Source organism: Hydra vulgaris, chromosome 03, assembly GCF_038396675.1.
Source record: "Hydra vulgaris chromosome 03, alternate assembly HydraT2T_AEP".
Lineage (NCBI taxonomy): Eukaryota > Metazoa > Cnidaria > Hydrozoa > Anthoathecata > Hydridae > Hydra > Hydra vulgaris.
The window spans coordinates 64,277,004-64,294,914 of record NC_088922.1 but is presented as its reverse complement, the minus strand read 5'-3'; the positions used below and the strand labels follow the sequence as shown (position 1 = coordinate 64,294,914).

Genomic DNA, 17,911 nt, shown 5'->3' with positions numbered 1-17,911 from the left:
TGCTCCAATTTTTAACAATTCAGGAGATTGCTTTAACCCGTTTAACTATTGCCCAATTAATTTTCTTACTACTATTATTAGAGAAGTCTTTGAATTCTTAATTGACAAACTTTTAATCATTTTGATTCTAACAACTTACTCTCCAATTGCACCATTAGTTTCCAGAACTTTTGATTGCTTAGGCCTCTAATTTTGATCTCTACAGTGGCTGATCAATTTTAATCCAAACAAAACTTAAAAAGTTATAAAATAATGCAATATTTTTGACCAGGGATGCGGAGTCCCAAAAAGGACTCCGGATTTGAAAGTTACTTTATCCAAGTTTTTGGTATCCAGGAAATCTAAAAATATAAATAAGTTTATAAACTACTAATAAGAAAAAAATTAAGACTTTTAGGTTAGAGGAACAATCATTTTTTGAACCTGAAGTCCTTAGTTATAACGACGACAAGGACTCAGGGACTCCAGGACTGCGGGCTTAAAAACAATAAGTTTCAAGTCATTAAATCTCATGAACTTTTTTCTTATAGCAGATTATAAGTCAGCAATCATGTTTAGAGCTTCTGGACACTACAGACTTGGAAAAAGTAGGGATGGATTCTTTTTGGGACTCCGCATCCGTGTTTTTGACATTTCTATATTAATGAATGGTAACAATTTTACTGAGTCCTCTACTTTACATCTTTTTGGATTATTTTTCAATGCTGAACCCTCATGGAATTTGTATAATCCATTACAATGTTAGCTGCCAAGGTTACTCAATCTTTAGTTATGTATTGTTATGCATTTATATCCTTTGAATACATAAAACATGACCCAAAGGATAAACCTTTTATTATTTTCTATTATTCACATCTCTAAGGCCAAGTCTAATCTATAGTAATCAAACATCTACAGTCAAAAAGAATATTTAATATAAAAAAAATAATTGTTAAATTATTAAATTATTTAATAATTGTTAAAATAAATTGAATTGCTATTGTGACTTCTCTAAACTCCAAAACACTAACATTGACAAACAGAAAAACAAATTTGATCACTTGTTATAACTATCACTTAAACAATAAAAACCACTTAAAACATCAAGTATAACTGGAATGATGGAAATTAATACATTATAATCTCACATATCACTTAAAAGAAAAAAAATTATTACTATTATATATTACATTAACTTATTAAGTATTCACATCAAATATCACTAGAAAGATGATAAACACTTTAAAACATTAAATATTACTTGAAAGATAACAATACTAATTGTCACTTAGCACTATCAAACATCATGTGAAAGCAATATAAGAAAAGCAGTATAAGAAATTCACATTTTACACTAAATGTGGAGGTATAATTTCTTATACTGCTTTACATTTAATAATACAAAATACAAAACAAAGCATTAACAGTTTCATGTACTAAACTCATATGGAAGGGTAAGTTCATGAATCTATACTAATTTATTTAAAGGCAACAATCAACTGGATAGAATCTTGTCAATTTTTCAGCTTTTTCTAACCTACAATGAAGTCATATACTGAAATTTTAACAACTTGAACGCCCTTAAAATAAATCAAGTATGCAATTGTGTGTATTATAAAGACTCAAAGATACAGAGTAAAAAAGATTTTGACTAAAATGACAAGTTTAATTTTTATTGATATACATTTACAGTAGCGTGCAAAAGTTTAGAAACACCAACTTTTTTTCAGTTTTTACTGCATAAATACAACTTGTTCAAAGAAACTGCAATTTTTACACTATATGCTCTATATTTTTTCAATTTAAAATACAAACCACTAAAGTTGTAAAATTTAATTGTTTTTTTGAAAAAGTTGCCATGCAAAAGTTTAGAAACAACTGAATTTGATTAATATTTATATCAAAAAACTTATACTAAAACTCACAAAACAACAATTTTTCAATAAAATAGTTTTAATAAGACACTTAGAAATTGCTGGCATATCCATTTGTCTTTAAAACAGTATCACAGCAACTAGGCATTGAATCTACTAAATGAATGAAAACATCTTGAGGAATATTATAACAACATTCTTTAATAAAAGCAAATAAATGTTTGTTACTTTTTTACCAACTAATTGCTGGTCGACGTATTCCTAAAGATACTCATTAGGATTAAGATCTGGGCTCTGTGAAGGCCATTCAAAAACTTTGATTTTTTGTGATTTAAAATATTCCTTAACAGATCTAACACAATACTTTGGATCATTATCATGTTGTAAGATCCATTTGCGAACCATTTTATACTTTGCATGTGGCAGCATAACATTTTTTATGATGTCTGAATAAACTCTCCAATCTATAATACTTTCTATGCAATAAATGGGACGCACATTGTCAAGACTAAAACACCCCTAAACCAAAACATTTTCTCCTCCATGTTTAACAGTGGGTAACCAATACTTTGGATTAAATCTGTCTCCTATTGGGCATCTGACATACCTAATTCCATTACTACTGAATAGCATAAAGTTTGATTCATCACAAAAAAAGACTTCAAACCAGTCATTAACTGACCAACTAATATGATCTTTTGCAAATCTTATTCTGGTTTTTAAATTTCTTGCAGAAAACAGCGGTTTCTTAACTGGACAACAGCTATACAGATTATTTTGTCGTAATCAACATTTAGTTGTATCAACACTACAGTTTGTACCATGAAACTGATGCATAAATTAATTAAGTTCAACAGCAGTCTTGTGAGGATTATTCTTGGAATACCTTACTAATAATCTATCAGTTTTTTTAGTTGCAACTTTAGGTCTTCCAGAGCGAGGCTTGCTTTGAATAGCATTGTGCAGACAAAATCTTTTCATGTGACTTATTCCTGGTTTAAAAATATTGTAAAGTTCAGAAATTTGCCTTTAAGTTATTTTATTTCCCACTGTTTTTATAGTTAAGGCTTTTATTTTCTTAGTTAAAACTTAAAACTTAAACTTAAAACTTAAACTTAAAACTTCCTTAGCCTTTCCCATGCTTTTAAAATATCACTAAGAAATTGAATTATTAAATTTCACAAATATTTTAGCCTTTAATTTTGCTTTTGTTTACAAAAACATGATTTAATTGCGGGCTATGATACTGTTTCTAAACTTTTGCACAGAAGCTTTTTTAAAAAAATAATTAAATTTTAACTAACTGTTAAATTTTACAGCTTTTGTGGTCTGTATTTTAAATTGAAATAATATAGAGCACATTTGGTAAAAAAACAGTGAAAAAAAATTGGTGCTTCTAAACTTTTGCAGGCTACTGTATATTATTTAGTTTTAATCAGAAAAACTTAGCTTAAATGTTTTTTTTAAACATTTTTAATGGGAAAAAATATTTTGTGCTGCATATGAACACAACTTATGTTGGGAATTAGTAACCCCTTTAAAAAGTTATTTTGGAAATGACTCCTATCACTATCTGTGTGAACATTAGGTTAAAAGCAATAGTTGCCACAAAACAACAACAACAACACAAAAAAAGTATAGGGTTTCAAAAAATGTCTCTTTTAATCCAAACTAGTCTTTGTTAGGGAAGGGTGTGATTGCACGTAATTGTATTTCCACAAAAATAATATTTTGTTATTACGATTTGACCATGGCTGTTAAAGTAACAAATTACTTCCAATGATTGTTTAATAAATACACACATGTAATTTAAATTATAGTGCTCTATAAATGAAATTACATGTGCGTGAAACTATATGCAGCTTTCATTGATACTTTAAAAATTATTATCAGTAATTAGTTACTTTAGTTGTAAGTGTTTAAAGCTAATATAAAAACGTTAGTAATGATAGCAGTTTCAATATATTTTTAACACATAATTCAAAATATTTTATATTCAGCACCTTTTTTTCAAAAAAAAGCCATGGTTAAATCTTTACAACAAAATGTTAATTGTGTGGTTATATAATGGCATGTGATCGCACATCTTTCTGAGCAAGATTGCATAAAATAACATTTTCTTGTTAACAAAACATGTTATTGTTTTATTCTACTGTAAATATTCTAAAAAAATATTTTAAATGACAACAAATTACATTTCATTCGCAAATGCAAAAAAAAAAAAGTTTAATCTATTAAGTTGTTAAGATTGATATATAACATTGATTTTAAATTAACTTAATTTGAAATTGAACAATAACAACACACACACACAAATACTTCCTTACCAGTGTAGAACAAAGAAGATGGCTTTTTAATCATTGACTTTGACATTTTCCCTTTTTTAATTTTGTTTAATGATCCTGTTTCAGATGGAGGGCTAGAATCTATAAGTATATTATGTTCAGTTCCCTCTCCTGATAAAGACTTTGATAAACCACGCCTAAAAGGAAATATCACACAAAGTAAATTTAAATTCAATTTAAAGCCAAGACCAAGATTGTAATATAAAAAACCAAAGCTCATTTAATAATAAAAGAAATTAAAGATAGGCTGCATTTCAAAAAGAAAATTTTTCGATAAAAATATACTTTTGCACTGTTGCTAAAGCATCTTCTTGAGTAATTTGTTTTGTTTTTACTTTTTCAAACAAATTTTTTATTTCATTTTGAGAGAGCGTTATATCTGTCGCATTAAATTCAAATGTCGATTTTCTTTGTTCAATTTTTTTATTAATTTCATCTTTGTGTCTTTTAAATATATTTATAAAAGATCGTTGCTTTTGGGATTTTCCTTTTAACTTGGTTGCAGCATTTTGGTGGTTATCTAAAGTAAGAGCAAAATGTCATAAATCTTTAACATCAATCAAAATAATTGTTTAAACTATAACCTGTAGATTTAGCATAGAAATATTTTTATACCAAAATTCAAGTCTGTTGTGCTTTTTGTAATTCTAGGATCATACTTGGAGGCACTTAAAGTGCGATTTTTTTTATGCGTTTCAACATCAAGATATTCTGCAGGCTAAAGAGTTCATATTCAAATAACATAATAAATAGTGTAAAATAAAAATATAAATAAAACAACACAATGTATCTCATAACTAAAACAATACAATGCACATGTCTAAATAAAATTGATTTATTTAGTATTGTTTTATTAATAAAGAATTAATAAAGAATTTCTCTTACATTACTTTAAAATTTCCTAAAGGTTATATGATATGGTTTTAAAATAAAAAAATCATAAGCAACATAAAAAACTAATTTTTATAATAGCATATCATAAAATCACCCAAGTTTGGTCACTTAAGCTTTGAACATTCATATCTCAGGTGTAAATAAACATTTTTTCAGCTTTTCTTCTGAATTATACAGAAAACTATATCTTTAGCATATATTATAAAAACAAAATAATTAAAAAAAAAAAAATCAGCATTTAATATTTTATTTTAAATGAGAACAGCTAGTTTGACCAAACTTTCTTCAAAACATTCTCACAAATTCATTTCACATTTGATCACATTTGATTCAATCAAAGCATCGCAGTATTACAAATTTAACATCCCAATAGCAAATTGCAAAATCACAAATTTAACATTCAAAAATTATGAAAACTAGTTTTCTGTTATTTAACAATTAACTGCATAACAGAAAACTAGTTTTCTGTTATGTAGTTTATTATTGTTTTAATCGTTTAGTGAGGTGTTGCACATAATCTAAAAGTGACTGAAGTTATAGTACTTTAAGATTTCACTGATTTTGAAAAAAAAAGGAGTACTTAATACTTTAAAATTAAAAAAAAAAAATCACATATAGTTTCATATAGTAAAATTTCACATAACTTGTCACCAAGCTTCAGAATCATTCGAATAACATTAGTGGTTAATTTAAATATTTTATTCAATATTTTAGATTTCAATAGTATGCATAATTTCAAAACTCTAATTTTGCAAGCAAATTATTTTAGTTGATTTCAAATAAACATTTTTTTATGATTCTTAGGCATGAAGTGTCAACAAATATTGGAGAAAAAAAGTTTGTAAAAATTGAAACACAGATGCATTTTTGTTATTTATTTTTAAATGACCAGGTTACATGGCAACCAAACTTAGGAGATTTTACTTTATTTTTATTAGCAACAGCGGGTCAAATAAGGTTTCCTTTCCATTGTACACAGCAAGGGAAAAACCTATTAAAATGAAATATAAAAATATTTGTTTTAAAATAATGGATTTTTGTTGGTTCAAGGCAAAGCTAAAAATGTTATATCTTTTAAACCGTTCTTAATTAGATGATGAACTTTTGGGGATGTTCATAATATATTAACAACTTTGAATGGTGTAAAATCAGCACAATCTGATACTTGAAAATGCCTTTTAACAAAAAATTGGATGTTTTCACATGTAATCACTTATGTTTTAGTTTTCAAATGTAAAATTTTAAATGTCAATTTTATATTTTTTCTATTACTTTTATTCTGTGCGGTTGTAAGTAACTTTGTGTAATTCTAAGAGATTGTTTTGATAACTATGACTTCTCTATGCTAAATAGTAAATATGCTAACTTAGTGTGTGTGCACTTGTTTATTTTTGTGTGTGTGCGCTTGTTTATTTTTGTGAGTGTGGACCAGTTTTACTTGCAATTATATTCCAAATGTTTACTATAAAGATTTAAACAAAGCACTAACAAGTAGGAAAATAACAAATAATAATTTTCACTAAAAAAAATTAAACAGTATTATTAAAGTTTTGGTAAAAAGCATTAACTCAACTAAAATAATATGACCATAACTGAGAGCACCTCCCAAAAAAATTTAAAAAATTAAGGAAAATAAGTGCTCAAGAAAACTCAAGAAAAAAAAAAAAAGAAAAAAAAAAAGACAACCTGATATTAATAAATAAATAAAAATAAATAAAAAAAACCAGAATAATAAAAACATTTAAAATTTAACAGGAAAACACACATAAAATTACTTTTTATAATTTAATAATTTACTGTTTTTATTTCCTTAAAACTGATTCGATTTTATAAGTACAAAACTATGAAGATGAATATAAATAAATTTTATACTTTTAATATATACCACATTCACTTTTTTTTTTTAATTTCAACACACATACAAATTTCGTACTCAATATTTAACACATCCACTTTCTTTTTTTTTTATTTTAATTCACATACAAATTAGCAACAAAAATTTTTTTTTTGCTAATTTGAATACTTAATAAAAATTAAAATATACACATATAAACATATAAAAAAATAAATATAAAAATATACACACATATATAAGAATAAATATAGAATACCCACATCATGAACAGATATAGCATCTTTTTGAACAACAGTGTCTGGAATCTAAAATCAAAATAATACCTCATAATTAATTTAATGATTTTTCATAACCCTATTTTACATATATGTGTGTGTATATATATATACACATACACACACACACACACACACACACACACACACACACACACACACACACACATAATGCAGCGTGGTAAGTAACGGCTGGTCAACTATCAATGACTGCCTGAAATGACTAAAAATGCTATTTTGACTTCCCAAAATGAATTCTTGCTGATCATGGTTGACTGGTTGAAAAAAAATCTGAGATTTAAAAGCAAGGTTTGACAAATAACCAGGATGTTATTTGCAAAATGCATATACTAAAATTTTATAAAATTATTTAAAAAAAGCATTTAAAATAGTTTTCTTGTTTATGATACACTACTTTAATTGCAAGCTAAAGCAAAAAGTTTGAAAGCAAAAAAAAAGATAAAAAATAAAAAAATAAAAAAATTGAAAGAAAAAAAGCGAATTTTTCTGTCAATCCTTTTATTTTTATCTGTTTTAAAAACGGAATAAATTTATTTTTTATCAACATAATATAATAATAATAAATTAATAACTAATGATTTTATATTATTTGTTCTGCTAGTTATAATATATTCAAGTATAAATTAAATTTATCGTTGTTAAAACTTTTACCTAATAATTTTTTCTTAAATGATTGAAGTTCTTATTTTATTACTATTTTAATATAAAAATTTTATATATTATTTTTTTAATAATATAATAATATATAATATATTTAACTATGTATTTAATCTATTTAATTATGAACAGTTTTTCTTTCATCTGCACTTAGTCAATTTGTTTTATTTTTCTATAAATCTTTCTATTTATTTCCTCATAAGTTTTGTTGAAAATTGCAAATAAAAGAACTAATGGTTTATAGATAAATTAAAAATTACTAATTGAGTGCTTGCTCTTTTTTTTTTATAACAGGATTATTAAAAAAATATATATACATTTATTGAAAAATTTTTATAATGTTTCATTAAACAAATTGTTTAATGTTTTAAAATTCAATTTTAAAATTTCATTTTCAAAATTTGTTTCATTAAACAAATTGTTTAATACTAAAAAAACGAATGTTTAAAACAATTTTAAGTAATAAATATTCAGTTTAAACAGATCTGCAAAGAAGAGTTAGTAACATTATTATTAATTAACATTAGCAGCTTTTGAAATGATTTTAATGAGCAAGAGATATAAAATTCATCTTTAACATCAGAGATTTAGTTCATTATTATTTCAAATTATTAAATGTAATTAAAAACATAATCTTAACTGTACTTTTTTTTTCATTTAATCTTTTCTATTATTTTCGCGCAGCTTTTCCCACCATTTGCAAAGTCATTGCAATGTAATAAATTATTTTTAAATAAATTAAAAATGATCAATTGCGCTTTTAAAAAAAGCATTGTCTTTATTTAAAATTGTTCTTATTAAAATAATTTTATTTTTTACCCTTCATTAACTTATTCTTGTATTTATAAAATTTACTCAAGAAGAACTATTAGTAAGATTTAAAGAAGAAAAAAGAAAAATTTTACTGTCTAAAAAAAACAATTTACCGTCAATTCCTTGAGTTGGCCGGTCGAAATGACCGCTCGCCTTCAATTCCTTATTTTCCACAGTATGTGTGTGTGTGTATATACATATGCATATATATATATACATACATTCAATATTTAGTTGCAACAACTTGACCACAGCTTTTTAGAAGTTTGATATCTGAAAAGCCTTGGTCAAATTGTTGCAACTAAATATTGAATGTTTTGTCATGCATAGAGTTGGATCGCCTGCCATTACTGCTGAGGCCTGTATATATATACAGTGGGGGGCCAAATAATTAGTAATACTTGTAAAAACTATAGTATCAACCATTATTAGTTCTTTTACATATTCTCATGTTAAATTTTTATACAATTATTTAGTGCTACTTAAATATTTTTCTTCAAAAGTAAAACACTTATTTAAACACTATTACTATTTTCAAGCATTTATTTAAGAGAGCTCATAATACAAAATGCTTTTCAGTATTTAATTGAGCCACCTTTTGCATCAATTAATGCTTCTATCCTTCTTGGCATACTTTGGATGCAACTCTTTTCATTTGCTTTTAATTCCTGATCATTATGTCAGGCATTATTTAGTGCCGCTATGAGATTTTTTGTTGGTTATAGTTTCGTGCCTAATTATCAGCTTTAAAAGTTCCCAGGCGTTCTCTATTGGGTTTAAGTTAGGAGATTTACCAGGCCATGATAGAACAGTAACATTTTTTGACTTTAAATATCTTGCCACTGATTTATCTTTATGCCATAGGGCAATTTCATGCGTAAAAATACATTTGGATGGATCAAGAAACCAATCATATAACTGAGGAACTAATTTGGGAGCAAATACTTTTTTATATTTATCCTGGTTCATTGACCCTTTAACTATATAAAGAAGACCATTTATACCTAAGGACTCTGGACTCAAAAAACAATTGTTCCTCTAACTTAAAAGTCTTAATTTTTTTCCTATTAGTAGTCCACAAACTTATTTATATTTTTAGAGCTCCAGGATACCAAAAACTAGGATAAAGTAATCTTTTTGTGACTTTCAAATCCGGAGTCCTTAAAAAATAATAATGCAAATAGTTTTACATTATTTTGTACATATTTTTATAAGGGGAAGATGTGTTCAATAAAAGTGTATGTCTAGAAATTAAAAAAAAAGGATTAAGACTAAAATTTTGACTAACACCTCCACCCCCCTAACCCTCTTTTCCATTGAACTTATTTTTTGACTAAATTTAATCTAGTTAGTACAAACATTATTAAAAAAAATATTGCAGCATTGAAATCTGTTTTAAAATGAACAAAGTGCAAGAGTTAAAATCAAAACTGAGGGCTTTATGGTGTATATAGTAATAATATAATATTTTTACTTATCACATAAACTTTTAATATTTTGAATTATATAATTTTAAGGTTTAAATCATTTTGTTTAAAAAGTTATCAGATAATGAATCAACAAAAATATTAATATCTTTAGTTTCACTGAATTTGACTTGTTTAAAAATTTTATTGCTAAGGAAAATAAACAGCCAAAAACTAATTCTGCAATTATAACAGGTTGTATACTGATAATTGCTAAGACACTTGGCTCCGATGAATTAACATATTCACAAAAAACATTAGTTTAAAATAGCTGGCAAAGATCTGCATTTGAAGAAAAACAAACTTAAAAAAATGGGCTATGCTGGTATATAATTCAAGGCTGGTAAGGAAACCTTGCTTAAAGAGTATGTTAAAGAATAACTCTTTCAATAAGGTTCCAATAAAAAAACAACTTCAATTTAAAAAGTTTGTGCTCTCAGTAGGCATTCATATACAAACCAAAAAAAAAAACCTCTTTCAACTCCTGGTTTTATTATATTGCCTAGTTGGAAATATCTCAGAAGAAAACAATCTGAAGTAACACTAATTATTATGAATTATCTTGAACTATATTCTGGTGTTTACTTCAGATTGTTATGATAGTCTATTTCAGGCTATTAAACTGACAATGCAAAGGATGTTGAAGAACATTTTTTTAGATATAAATATTGAAAATATACTAATGAAAATAAAGTTTGGCTTTGATGGTAGTGGAAGCCATGCAATAATTAATTAAAAAGATAATGTTAACACTAGCAATATCATACTGACAATGTTTGTCCATTTTCACTTAAAACAGAAGCAGGCTTGTTAATATGATTGCAAAAGTCACAAAATGCCTTACTGAGCCACAAAGAGCTGAGTCTTCAAATAGGAAAAGAATCAATAGAAACTCTTCAATCATTGTTCGTCTTTAATTCTGACATAGAAGAAATAAAAATTAAAGGTTTCCTTATGTATAAAGAGGGAAAACAATTCAATGTAAATGTGATAATGCAGTCATATGATGGGTATGAAAGCAGCATATCTTTTTTCAGGAGTGTTTGAATGTTGAAAGAATTGAAAATGGTTTTGTAATCAATCAAGACACTATAACTATGAATAAAATATTTAATCAACTTGAAAATGATGTTTCTTTACTTAAAAAACACCTGATTATATCACAAGGACCGGACAAACCTTCAAACCAATTCCAGCCTGTGATGTAAAGCCAATACAAATAAGTTGGTATCTTGTAATAGTGTTCATATACTTATATATTTTAATATGAGAACATAATTGATATCAAAAATTATTACATTTAAAAATTACTGATATTTTCATAGGTTCTTCATACTTTATAGGGTACATTTGACCATTTTATGAAAACTGTTGTACATGTAAAAGCTGGTGTTTTTAATTGGTCTGAGTCCCCTTTCAGTGCTTTAAATAGATTTCTGAAGCAATCAGAAATTACTTGAGACTTCATTACTAACAGAGATATTTAAAAAAACAGGTATAAAATGGGACTACCCTGATACAATTGGAAAAAGAAAAACAAAAACAACAGATTATATAGCTAGAGAACTATTGCACAAAAAATCAAACAGGGATTCAATTATTGCATGATTGCCTGCTTAATATATTGCAACATTTCAAAATTCAAATTGGTGCTCTCAGTAATTCTTTGAGTGTTTTCCTCAAAAGAAAAATTTATGTGGATCAATATAAAAGCTTGAAAAAAAATAATCAATTTGATATTAATGCAAAATATATAAATTGAGAATGCTTTTTTATACTTCTTTATTTTGTCTCGCTTATTTTGCCTCGTTTATATAAAAAAAACCCGTCTTTTTGATGGGTCTATTCAAAACACAATATCTTGAAATATATTAATGCATAACCTATGAAGTTTTTTGCACATGTTCTAGACATGTAAACTAAGGTATTGACATAAGGATTTTTAGATTATTTGGCTACATAAACAACTATTGCAGTTCTTCTATAGAACATTAAAAAAAAAAATTTTTAGGCCTAAAAACTAATAAATAAAGAGATAGGAGAATAATTTTTGAATTTTGAAATGTCATTTCTTACAACATAGTATAATAAACATTTCCTGAAAATTTGAAGTGATTTGCTTTACTACTTCACAAGATATCATGTTTTTAATAACACCATGTTTTACAAAAATCAAAAGCAGAGAAAAACGCAAAAGAAGATTTGATGACAAAAAAAGTAAACTATAAAGTATGAAAAACTAATAAAATCCAGCAGAATAAGCTTGGCATGGTTCTAATTGATCTTCCTTATCATTAAACCCTTTTTTTTGGTGGCGCAACTTCTGTCGTTGTGATTTTGCAGTAGGTGAAGACTTGATTGTACATTTTTTAATTCTGCATTTATCACGGTTAATCAATCCGATATGAGTAAAACGTCCAATACATATTCCTAAATTTTTTAAAACATCAATAATTCCATGGGTACCTTCATTAAAATTAATAATTGCTGAATTTACTGACATTTCAATAATATTTCTATTTACAAAAATATGTTTGGGGCATCGTTTCCAGATTATAGCATTTAATGCTTCATTATTGTTTTGTGTAAAACCGTGTAGGCACTTTTTAAGTAGTTCTTCATTGCTTAAGTCTTTCAATACAGGGACAAGAATACTTTTTATTGCTAATGGCAAGCTTAGCTTGGGTTTATATGTTTTATGTCCACTTATATGGTCACGTTGCCATTTACACCAGCTGGCAATAGTTCGTGGGCAATATTGATGACATATACTCATGTCTTTAATATCAGAGTTGTGAAAAAGTACTGCCCATACAGCCTTTTTCATTTGATATATATCACCTAAATTTTGTCTAATAGCCATTCCAAAATAATTTTGTAAAAGGTTAAGTGCTTTATCGGTTAACCTCCCTTTTCCTGCTACTGGTTTTCCATCACACAACTTTTTTCCACGTAGACATTGACGCAGTGCGCGACCACGACTTCCTATCTTTTTTTGGATGTGCCCAATACTCTGCTTTTTTGATCTCTATTTCTTTGTATGGACATCACCCAAATAACTAGTATATTGTAACTTATATTTTTCGACAGACCGATGGAAAATAGTAATTGCACCTGCACCTTCCATAGCACCAGATGATCTTTGATGATTTGCAAGACATTTATGGTATGCTTTCCAATCCTAATATTCTGGAGTTCCTTTTTTGCTTTTCCAAAGAATACATCCTTTACAATGTTTTGACAACACAAAGCATCTATACATTTGCCTGTTAAAGTAGATATGGCTGTGACAACACCATTAAATGATGACCCATTTTTGGTCACGTTCCGTCAACTGAAACCTGACATTGAATTGTATCATCATGTGAAGCATTATTATTAATCAAGTTTCTAGTTTCTAATGCTGCTTTGTTAGTAACCTGTTGAGCAACAGTTTCATAAGCATTGTATAATTTTTTGTTAATTTTATCATATGCATTGTAGGTAATTGAAGGAATATTCATTAGTTGGTGGTATAGTTTCATTGGTTCATAACCTTTACCTATTTCTCTAAATGCTAATACAGAAAGAACATTTATTTCATAGCTTCCTACAGAATTATTAAAAAGATTTGAAATAGGTCTGGAAGTTTGAAATGAATGACACCAATTACAGGAAGTACAGCAAAGTTCCAAAGTCAAACAAAGTCCAAATCTTTTATTAGGACGATTTTGTATAAAAATTGAAGAAAAGCAACTCGGACATTTCATAACTTCGAGAATCATTAAATAAAGTAACTCAAAGTTCATTATAAAGTTGCAATCATTATAAACAAGTTCTGGATTTTGCCTTGCAATATTTTTTTTTGCACTGGCTATTGTTGTAAAAGAATTTGGCTCTTGTGGTATAACTGTGCTCTGGCATTGAATTTTTTGTGCTTTGTCGTAACGAATAATGCCTTGGTAATGTCTTTTTTTCCTTCTTGCATAGGATCTGACCATTTTAAGGCTAATAAGTTAACAGAACCTAAGTCTTTTATTCAGAACAAATATTTTTTTTAATCAGTCAGAATATTAACTATTCAACAAATTAAGCAGCATTTAGCGATTTTATTTACAATTTATTTTGAGAAAGTAATAATGTAAAACCACTATAAAAACTTATTTAAGCTTATGACTTATTAATCACAGAACAAACTAGAAATTATCCAGTTGTGTTTATGGATGTTTTGCATTGCTAAGGACGTTGCTATGGAACTTTTTTTTAAAAAGTTACTTTTTCTCAATGTCAAAAAAAATTTTCCAACTAACTTTATATATTAATAATCTACAATAAATTGTCTATCAAATGAGCTAAATATCAAAAATTTAATTTTTTTAAAGATTTTGAGAAAATATTTGGTGTTGTACCACCTTAACGAGTTTCCACCTGTTACAAAAATAAATTTACCTGGATCAATATAACACCATCACTTCACAAACTGATTGGTCATTCTTGAGAGCTAATTTTGAATAATAAGGAAAGTGGTTTGGGGAATCTTTTTGATTCAGGGTTAAAAGGTAATAAAAAATAAGATTGATACATACTAGACTCTCAAGAAAAAACTCCTAAATTGTCAATTTAACAGACACCATTTACAGAATGTGGATATCATCTGATCAAATTTTTTTTGACAAGAGATACAAGTCAAAACCATTATGCAAATTTTGGAATGAGGACATTCTGATAAATATTCTCACATAAAAAATGTCTCTGAACATTTTATCTGAAGATGACATATTTTAAAATGTTAACATTACGAAATAAATTATGTACTTAAGTATTTCTTTTGATAATTTTTATTGTTTTTGCCATTAATGTACCTATGTTATCTTTGTATTACAAAATATACATACATATTTATAAACATACACATAAATTACTTTTTAGTTTTTCTAAAATTTACACATAAAAACCATTCCAAGAAGTCTTTAATTAACCCCATAGCACTTTCCATTCAAAAGTTAAGAATGTCCATGAAAATAGCTGTTTGGTCCACTGTGTACCGAGGTTGATACTTGACTGGGGCTAGTGCTGGGTTTTTCATGTTATATTTTAAATTATTTCAATGATTAATTTTATAGCTTTATAGCTTTGTTTTCTTAGCAGTATGTTTTGGGTCCTGCTGAAGTATAAAATCATCTTTAACTCTCAATTTTTCTGCAGAAAGTTACAAGTTGGCTTTGAGAATTTAAGAACACATTAAGGCATCTATTTTGTCATCAATAAAAGTCAAATTCCTCTCTCCTTTCTAACCCTTACTAACCCAAAGCATCAAAACCATTTTCCAATATATATTGGCAAATTTTTGTACTTCTTTGCAAACTCTAATCAAAGTTTCAATTGTTTTGCAGTTCAAAAAAAAATTTCAAATTATTTTACAACCTTTTTCAATCATATGATTTTTAAAATCAGTTATAAGTCTTTGTTGATCAAAACATAAATGTTGCCACTTTGTTGAAACACTACATCTTATTTTATTTTTAGGATAAAATGAATGACAAGGATCAAGAAATATCAAAAATTTTATGAAAAAATTTATGACCATTGAAAAATTTTAAAAAATTGATGAAGGTCGTGGTGATATAGACAAAATGGTGATATAGGACCTGTTAATATAGGGCATGGTGATATAGGACGTGGTGATAAAGGAGGTGGTGATAAAGGACATGGTGATAAAGGACGTCGTGATATAGACAAAATATACAATGTTGTTCCTTTAACCATGTCCACCAAAGTGGGCAAACCTTTATCAATACTCAAAAATAATTAAGTATTTTCATTGCAAACTGAAGCAAATAATGAACCAATTATTTTAAAAGAATCTAATGATTTATTGGATGAAATGTTATAAGAAATACCTAAATTATTGGATTGTAGTAATTGGCCAATCGTTCGATCTAGCAACATAGTAGACCATGACAAATATCCTGAATATAGCAATGGTTGACATTTTTTTAGCATTTATAACCAGGCTTGTGGAGCCGAAATTTTTTTTTACGGTTTGGCTTCGGCTCCTAAAAAATAAAAAATATCCAACTCTGGCTCGACTCCCATACTTTATGAAAAAAAATCACAAACTTAAGAATATTTTTCCGATCATATTTTCCAAACTAAATTCAGACCAATTACAGCAAACTTTTTTTAACCAACTTTCATGATAACAAGGTTAATGCATTACTATCACTAGTCTACTACCGCATATTACATATAAAAAGAAAAATGTTTTGAGTCTTTCTATATAAAATAGTTTTTTCTATATATAATTTACCCAAAACTAGGGTTTTTAGTAGTAATGTTATTAACTTTGACTAAATGGACTAAAAATCAACTAGTCGAAAGTCGAAATTAGTTGACCTTAAAAAATCTAATAGTCAATTTAATGGACTATGGACTACTACTACTAATCGAGTAAAAGTTAATTTAGTATTTATTATTTAGTCTTTAGAATTTTTTATTTATTTAGATTTAGTAGATATCAATTTAACTTTCAATCCATTTAACTTTTAATCTTTAAATTTTTGTTTATGACGTATACAATTATAGTTATTACCTAGTTTCTTGTTAGTTTTTTGTTAAAGTTTTATCCAATTCATCGCATTATATTCATTAGCATTATTTATACTTAATTAAACGTTCAGTTATGTATTTTATTAATTTTTTTTTCTTTTGTTGACTTGATGCTTGTGATTTTCATTTCATACAGAGCTGTTCCAAGCTGGCCCGGGGCCCAAGGGTAAAATTAAGTTGTGAAGCTCCAAAATTTATGTCTTCTATGCTATCGCATTGTATATATGATTGTATAGACTTGATAATTAGCGAGTATTCAAGGTGGTCTTTAAACCATTGGAGTCTGGGAATAAATTTTTTCATTGTTGGAGAGGCCCTTCTCTCATATTGTTTTGGACCATTATTATTTAAATGATATGGTATTAAAAAATAGAAAGTGAATATAAATTACTTTATTATTTTATTACAATTTCAAAAAAAAAATTCCCATATTTCAACTCAAAAATATATTAAGTCAATTTTAATCAACTTAAGAAAATATATTAGTCGATTTAGTTGACAGTCAAATTATTTAAAAGTTGTAACAACACTAGTTTTGAGTGTTGAGTTCTAGTTTTAGTTCTAATTCTACCCAGTGGGTAAAGTACCTAAAAAAGTCTTTTAAACGCCCCAAAGATATCCAAAACATTCAAAAGAATTTCCAAAGACGTCCAAAACGCTTCAAAGATGTTTAAAAAATGTCTTTTGAATGCCCCGTGCCCACTGGGCAGTATAATTTTTAAGATATGAATAACCTTTGATCATTAAATTGCGCATTAAATATTTAACAGCATAATATTAATATAAAAATAACATAAAGCAATATACTGCAAGAATGTTTCCATATATAACTTACTTGTTTTTTTCTTTTCTTAATAAAGCATATTAAGAAATGCTATTAAAGGATAGTATTTTGATGAGTACAAAATCGTATTCATTCAACATAATTCATTATAATTCATTCAACAAATTAGTTCAACAATGAATAAATAAAATTTGCCTAGAGTTAAAAAAAAACATACATTTTATTCATTCAAAAAATACAAGAGCTTATAGCTGCCTGATTTTTGCAGCTCCGGCTCCACCAAAATACAGCGGCTCAAATAAAGAAACCTTTTGCTGTATATGGTTGGTTTATTGAGAGTCTAAAAACTTCATATATTTT

At 26.9% G+C, this 17,911-nt stretch overlaps 1 protein-coding gene across 1 annotated transcript in view; it reads right to left on the bottom strand.

Annotated features, from left to right (window-relative positions):
- Positions 1–17,911, bottom strand: part of LOC101240673 (uncharacterized protein PF3D7_1120600) — a 51,065-nt gene that overhangs the window by 13,035 nt on the left and 20,119 nt on the right. Inside the window, exons 3-6 of the mRNA XM_065793982.1 lie at positions 7,208–7,252; positions 4,814–4,916; positions 4,484–4,718; positions 4,181–4,335 (exon numbers count right to left, since the gene is read on the bottom strand). Of these exons, the coding sequence (XP_065650054.1) occupies positions 4,181–4,335; positions 4,484–4,718; positions 4,814–4,916; positions 7,208–7,252 (538 nt within the window). The remainder of the gene's footprint in view (positions 1–4,180; positions 4,336–4,483; positions 4,719–4,813; positions 4,917–7,207; positions 7,253–17,911) is intronic.